Source organism: Montipora foliosa, chromosome 1 (genome assembly GCF_036669935.1).
Source record: "Montipora foliosa isolate CH-2021 chromosome 1, ASM3666993v2, whole genome shotgun sequence".
Taxonomy (NCBI): Eukaryota; Metazoa; Cnidaria; class Anthozoa; order Scleractinia; family Acroporidae; genus Montipora; species Montipora foliosa.
Genome location: NC_090869.1, coordinates 62137739 through 62145238, shown reverse-complemented (window position 1 = coordinate 62145238; position 7500 = coordinate 62137739). Strand labels below are relative to the sequence as shown.

The 7500-nt window shown below is 37.3% G+C and overlaps 2 protein-coding genes and 1 long non-coding RNA gene across 5 annotated transcripts in view; 2 read left to right on the top strand and 1 right to left on the bottom strand.

Moving 5' to 3' along the window:
* LOC138003873 (uncharacterized) overlaps window positions 1-2260 on the top strand; it is a 6458-nt gene extending 4198 nt beyond the window's left edge. For both annotated transcript variants that reach the window (XM_068850163.1, XM_068850155.1), the window contains 2 exons: window positions 1-43; window positions 923-2260. The exon at window positions 1-43 is cut by the window's left edge and continues 61 nt beyond it. In XM_068850163.1, the coding sequence (XP_068706264.1) occupies window positions 1-33 (33 nt within the window). In that variant the 3' untranslated portion in view covers window positions 34-43; window positions 923-2260. The remainder of the gene's footprint in view (window positions 44-922) is intronic.
* Window positions 1-2890, bottom strand: part of LOC138003882 (uncharacterized) — a 19433-nt gene extending 16543 nt beyond the window's left edge. For both annotated transcript variants that reach the window (XR_011123691.1, XR_011123692.1), the window contains exon 1: window positions 2809-2890. This is a non-coding gene — a long non-coding RNA (uncharacterized lncRNA). The remainder of the gene's footprint in view (window positions 1-2808) is intronic.
* An 8-nt stretch (window positions 2891-2898) lies between these two features.
* The window catches only part of LOC138003865 (transcription initiation factor TFIID subunit 8-like), a 15234-nt gene continuing 10632 nt past the window's right edge, over window positions 2899-7500 (top strand). The window contains exons 1-3 of the mRNA XM_068850143.1: window positions 2899-3057; window positions 4037-4135; window positions 7355-7417. Coding sequence (XP_068706244.1) covers window positions 2931-3057; window positions 4037-4135; window positions 7355-7417 — 289 coding nt within the window. The 5' untranslated portion in view covers window positions 2899-2930. The remainder of the gene's footprint in view (window positions 3058-4036; window positions 4136-7354; window positions 7418-7500) is intronic.

Genomic DNA, 7500 nt, shown 5'->3' with positions numbered 1-7500 from the left:
GATGTTATGTTGGAGGTTTATCATGGACTATAGAAATAATATAGTGAGTACAATTTATATGCAACTAAAAAATAATTACAACTTAACCCTTTACCTCCTAAGACTGACAAGAATCACTTACAGATTTTACTCTTCCTTATGTTGGACAATAATATAATTATCAATGGGAAACCCAGTAGTTACCAAAGGATTAACAAACTACAGTACGTACATTGTATGTCCACTCAAAAACTGTGTCCCCTTCAGCTCATTGCCACTGAAAAGTGACACTTTACCCTGTCCATTTGCCTGAACAGATGCTTGTGCTCCATCTTCTAATAGACGTTTTTACTTGTCTGTGTTGAAGGATTCATTGCTTTATTTAACGCATTGACGAGTAAAATCGTCTGGTGTTAGACAGAGTAAAATACTAAGTATGGCCGGTTTAGGGGTGAAAGGGTTAATTAATGGGACATGGTTTTCCAGTGAATGGTTAACTCATCGACTCCTGGGGTTCCCCATTGACAAGTAAAATCGTCTGGCTTTAGACACAGTAAACTACTATATATGGCCAGTTTAGGCCAGTTAATTAGGGGTGAAAGGGTTAACTCCAGGCAATTTAATTTGTTTGTCAATGGAGTACCGCTGAGAAGTTCAAGGGTTAATTAAATGTTTGAGAGAAATAATGTTGAGGCACATTGTTTTTATGATATGAATTATGATATTTTAATTACTTTTAGAGTAATTAAAATAATTAAGTATTCTAAATTGGTACATGTATGCATAATTCAAGTCCTTGAAACCGCCAATAAGAATAATTATTATCGTCTAAGCTCGTGAAAGTCACACAGCTGTGATACGGTGTAAATGTATATTTTGGTGGAGTCCTTTTATTAATAGTGTAAGTCTAACTTTTGACCAATTTCATATATTTTTCTTTCAGGCCTCCTGCACATAATGATAGGAATATTGCTCGCTTTTTTCGTAACCAGACAAACAGTAACCATACATTGTAATGTCACAGTGATTCTACAAGTAATTTTAACATCTTTGTATTCATTCAACTAAAATGTACATTGTGTAAAAGTGATTAGTATTGACTCGTACATGTACAGTGAATTTTCATGCATATGCAAATTCTTTTTTCTTATCAACACAAGATGTAAATGAAGCACAATGCATCATTGCAATTTCTTAAAAGTCAATTTTCTTTCCATTAAATTGAAAAGATCTTATCTCTTGTTTTTTCAAATTGTTGGATTCTGTCCATCTGACTCCAGTTGTTCAAAAGGTGGATAACACTATCCACCAGATAAATCACTATCCATTGGATAGGGCAATTGGTTTTGCTATTACTTCAGGGTTAATATGCATCTTGAAAACCCTTGGAAACCCTTGAATTTTGAGAGTGCATTTTCAAGGCCTTGAAAATCCTTGCTCTTCATTCCTGGTCCTTGAAAATCCTTGAATATTTTTCTGACCCGTATTTTTAATCTTTGAAAACTTCAGTGAAAGTAATCAGCCACTCAAGTCATGCCATACAAACGTACATTATTTTCACGAATGTATGTTACGGAAAATGAGGAAGAATTGTACTGTCAGACCATTTCTAAATTGGTAAATTCATCAACGTAAATAAAAAAAAGGTCCTTGAAATTTCAAAATTTGGCTCTTGAAAGACCTTGAAAAAGTGTGTGAACCCTGTTACTTATCCACTGGATAGTGATTTATCTGGCAGATAGTATCATCGTTTGATCAACTGCCGGGCCTATACTGGTACATACGGTAATTATATATTTTTCAGGGATGCCCTGAATGGTCAAATTGTAAATAAATCGTATCACCACTTTAAAAACATATTTGTTAAATCTTTCTCAAGCACTTTTTTAAAACTTGCCTGGTTGGGTTTTTTATGGCTGAATTTTGGTGTTAAAAAAATGTGTCCTCCATAGCACATGTACATTGTACATTTGTAAGCTTTGCTCATTTGTATTTATAAGGTTGGACTGACATGAAGTTACTTTGTGCAGTAATTCTTAGCAGTTTGAAAAACATAAGAAACAAAGCCATCCTCTTAAAAGCTTAATTAAGAGCCCACATAGACTGAAAAATTATTTTGGATTCATTGTAAACTGAGAATTTTTTTCAACAATAAATTACAAAATTAATTTCCAATATTCTTATAACTTTATTGTGTCATTTACCAGGAGTGATAATTTTAATACTGCTTGTGATCAGATTTAAAGAATGAAATAAATAGAAATAAAAAATGTATTGTAGAGTTGAACTATTATATTTCTTTCTATACTGTATAGTGTCATAATGTTTCATAGTTTTCATTCCATACTCTGATTCTAGCTTGGGTTTTAGCCTCCAGAAGTAGTATTTTATATGTACTAGTTATGCAATGCTTTTGAGTGATATACTGTGGAATGTCCCACACACAAGTCACTTGTATTTTCTTGGTATACACACCAAGTGTGTATACCAAGAAAATACAAGTGACGAGTGGGATATTCCAAGCTATATAGCCTGTGTAACCGGCGTGAGGAGAGGGGATTGGGGAGAGAATATCCCAATCCCCTCTCCTCGCGCCGGCTACTCAGGTTAAAGTTATACCACTTGAAAGCGTTCCATAACTATTTTATACAATACAGTGGCCAGCGAAGCATGATGGGAAGGTTGGGTGTGATACAGTTGAATAAAAACGAATATACAACAGATTTCCTGCATTCTGATTAGCTGTATTTTCTATGGCATGGTATAAATTACAGTAGACGCATGTTTGGATTTAAAAATAAAGATTAGACAGTTAGACGGAAGACTTACAGATCGTGATCCAAACCGTCGAAATTTCGTCCCCGATTCTCATCCATTCCATCCAAACCTTGTGGACGTATCTCCCCATCCCTAATCAAAACAGGCCTGGAGGATTATGGGTAATCTCAAAGATGGCGGACGTGAGTTCAGTGAATCGGCGACTTCTCGAGATCTCCATTTGTGCACTGCTGCGAGAACAGGGGTTTGCATCCGCTTCCAAGATAGCATTGGAAACTCTTACTGAAATGGTTCAGAGTTGTAAGCAAATCATTCTTAAATTTGTAATTTTTTTTTCGGTTTTAAGAATGATGTCAAATAATATGAGCAGAAACAGTACAACTAAACTACTAGCACCGTGTTAGCCTTGTTGTTTCAGTAGTAGATCACGTCCAGATTGTTTCCTCTTCTGTTCACATCTTTTTGACCGTAAGATCGTTTGTTTCTGATCACTGTTTCTCCTTGGAGCGTGTACACCGACTCCAGAATTCGAAGATAGTACTGGTATCACAGTCGACTCCCGATAACTCGAACCTTCAAGGGAAACTGAAATGGATCGGAAATGAGGAAAAAACTGTGTCTACTGTTTTGCTATCCATACAGTAATCATACATTTTAATCAAGTGAAAATGGAGCAATTCATTTCTAAATTACTGTAGAAATCAGAACGTAACGAAACGTAACATGAAACAAGACAAAGCAAAGCAGCAGGAGAAGTAAAGTACTGCAAACTTTTTAGATTTCAAAGCAAACAATGTCATGCTACTACTACTAACAGGGTTCATGCGATTTAAGCTTTCTTTTTTTGAAAAATAGTCAGTTGTAGTACATTGTTGTTATTTGTCACATATTGAAAGATGTGGCTCGAGTCATTGAGGGTTACAATATATATGGAGATTGACTTGAAGGGAAACGAAAATTGCTTCGAGTTAGCGGGAGGTTCAAGTTATTGAGAGTTCGAGTTATCGGGAGTCGACTGTACAGCTGTATGTATTCTTTTTTTCGGGATTACATGGCTAAATTGTACATGTAGAATGTAGCAGAACTTATTTTCTTATCTTATAGCTTCATGCAAGTATCGTTTCTTGGGTTTTGACTTTCTTTTTCCCATGCATACAGGGTGTATGTGGTTTCGCTGTAGTTATTTAGTGAAAAGCTACGTGTAGTAAGCCTTATCTGTTTTTGAGTGGTTAGAAAGCTGATAGTATCACTTAAAAATATTATCTTTTTCTTGCTTTAGATTTGTCTGAGCTTGGGCAAAGCTGTAAACTCAACTGTGAGCTTTCAGCACGTATTAAGCCGACTCTAAGTGATGTTAAAGTGGCTTTAATTGACATGGGTATGTTGCATTACTGTAACTTATAATGCTAATAAAAAATTAATTAACATATAATGTACTTTTGACCTCGTAAGCCACTATCCTTTTGGTGAACATCAAGGATAAATACCTGTAGATTCCAACTACAACCAACCAGAAGTTGCTATTTTCAGAGCTGAACAAAACAATCATGGCCTTTAGGAATGAGAGTGCTTGTGCAAATGTACCCCGGTTACCCTGGTTTTCCCGTCTCCTCAAAAACCAATGTTTCATTTCAGTTGATTTGTAATTTGGAGCCTCCTGGTGGATGTACTGTACATGTATTACTAAGAAAGTCAAAGGCATTATTATTATTATTTTTATTATTTATTAATGCACCAGTCATTTGAAACCCCCGCACCCCCCCATTCAGGCTTTAGCGGGGGATTGCTGGGACTTCCACCTCATATAGACTCCATTTTGGTTCCCTGGTAGGTGGGGAATTCGCTGGAAGTCACGGTCTTCGCGTCCACTACCGGGGGAATTAAGCGGGGCAGTCACTCCTTGGTCAGCGGTCTTCATTTTCGCGCCTCATAGTAGTTTTGCACACATTATTGTCGCTTTCTTCAGTGACAAACTTGATCGTGGATTCCGGTTAATTTTTTCACATTTTGCATTTAGCATATTAGCCATTACTCTAACTAATGGTCAGTATTTGGCATCACAGTCTTGCAAATATTCTTTATTCGTTATTGTGGAACGTACATCTGGACAGGACTCATTTTCTCCTTTGATTTTATGATGACTGATCGACGATTAGCGCACATGAATTGTGTTAGGGTTCTGCACCCTTTGATCAGTCGAATCAATTAACTTTTATAGTGAGGCGGATCACATTTTATGCAATAATCAAAATGAATTAGCTGAATCAGTTGAAACAATTTCAATTGCTGCTATTATTTGTGCGATTGACACTACTGTGATAGTTTCCCGTTGCGTTTCATTGTCAATTTATCCAGAAGTATCAATGAAACTACTACAATAAAGATATTTTGACATACTCATTGTGCCTTGAGGAGCCTTTGCAAGTTATTTGCTGGCCACTGAAAGATCAATCTGTTTATTTCATGGCTGCCAACAGTGTCTTTTAACCAGTGTGTTTCGCTTGGCAATGACAAGTGGTTTTACAAAGGGAGTACCATGTGTTGAACAGTAGGGGTGGGGGTATGCACCACTCACTTTTGTCCCTGGGAACCGGGGACTTCACTCACTTTCACTTGCATAAAAAGTGAATGCCCCGCTTAAGCCCGAATTGGGGGGGGGGGGGGGTGCGGGGGTTTCAAATGACTGGTGCATAATTTACTATTATAATTTTTATTATTACAAAGTTAATGTGTCTTTATTACGTCTCAAAAAATGCCACTCAGCAAAACTTGTAAAGCCCATTGTTTAATAAAATTTGTAATAATCATTGCTATCATCACAGGCACCCCAAGCTCAGTGTGAGATGATGGCTGACAAAATATAAGGATTTGTATGGGAATCCCGATAAAAAAAAGAAAAATCTCAATTATTAATTAAAAAAGCCTAACCTTATTGCCGTTGTGGATAGCTTCCTTCCTGTGTGGTTATTTTCCAGATCATGAGATGCGATGGGATTTGAGCCATTTTTCAAAATCTTGTTTGTCATTGGTATAAGTCTTTTCTATGAGTAACAGGTAACAGGTAACAGAATTTCTGGGTTGTCAACGGTCATAATAAAATCCCAAGGCCTAGAGACTAATTTCAGGTGCCACCAATTTGAGTCAAATATTCCTGGATAAAATGTTCCCATGGTCACAATTTGACATCAGAATCAATTGACAAAGATTGAACTTTCATCTCAACCCACCATCAAGGTAATAGCAGTCCTGTGAGCAATGTCAGGCGGTAATATAGAGCATTTTCACTCATGTGACCAGCAACCATATTGGATTACTGAAACAAAAGAAAAACTTAGTGTTTGCACATAAATAGAGTTCAATTCCCGGAGGATTAGTTTGGTACACCAACATGGCCGCCATTTCTTTGTTTTGGAACAGCAACATGGCTACCCTGACGTCATGTGAAAATACTCTATTGCAACAAAACAGCTTTTGAAGGAGGCGCTTTATCACCAAAGTGGCCACAGCTTGGGCCATTGATAACAAACTTAGCTTTACTGGGGTGGCAGACCGTAGTTTGTCAACCGCAAATTTCTTAATTCTCCTGGGTCTCCCAACATGACTGCATTGACTCAAGCTTTCAAGAAATTAACATGCAAATAAACTTTGTTCCCGTAGGTTATTGTACTTCAAATAATTTTGTGGCTGGACTTACTGAAGCCAGTGAAATTTAATTATTAGCGTCTGAAAGAAAACAGTCGTGTCAGGAGACCCAGGGGATTAAAAAAGAATTGTGTTTGACAAACTACGAGAACAAATTTTGTTTGCGTAATTAATGTTAATTCCTTGAAGGCTCAATAAATACAGTTACGATCGCAAGCAGCCTACTACATACAACGTCCTATTAACTAATAAAAGTGGCATGAATGCGCAAGAGTGTGTTCACTACGGCTTTCATTCTCGTATCTTTCAACGCTTTCCGGCTTCATGAATGTGTTTTTGAACTTTGTCAACACGAAGGAGGTGTGACTGTGATTGGGCGACCCGACTGAGACAATGCAGTCGTGTTGGTAGACCCAGGCAAATAATTTGCTGTTGACTAACTGTAGTGTGCCACCATCAACAGTCGAAGCCACGGCCATTTCGGTGATAAAGCGCCTCCTTCGAAAGCTGTTTTGTTGCAATATTATCGCCTGATGTTGCTGGCAGGACTGCTATTGCGTTGATAGTGGGTTGAGATGAAAGTTCAATCTTTGTCAATTGATTCTAATGTGGAATTGTGACCGTGGGTCGGGGAACATTTTATCCTGGAATATTTGACTCAAATTGGTGGCTCCTGAGAATTTAGTCTCTGGCCTTGGGATTTTATAAGCGTTGACAAGCCAGAAATTGAAAAATGGCTCAAATCGCGTTGGATCTGGAAAATAACCACACAGGAAGGCAACCCACAATGGGTTGGGTTTAGGCTTTTTAATTGACACTTTTTCATATAATTATCTTCTTAATCTTTTTATCGGGATTCCCATACAAATCCTAATTATAATTTTTGTCAGCCATGCTCACACTGAGCTTGGGGTGCCTGTGCTATCATTCAAAATAAATGTTAATACATTTACAGGAGCTGATCTTGACTCTCTACCCACTTATGGAAAGCGTTCTAATCGACTACATGTCAACACCCGTGAGTTTTTTTTCTGTGCTTTTTAGTTTTTCAGTTTCTAACAAGTATTCTCTTTGGATGCTTCACCAACAGCAAGTTAAAAG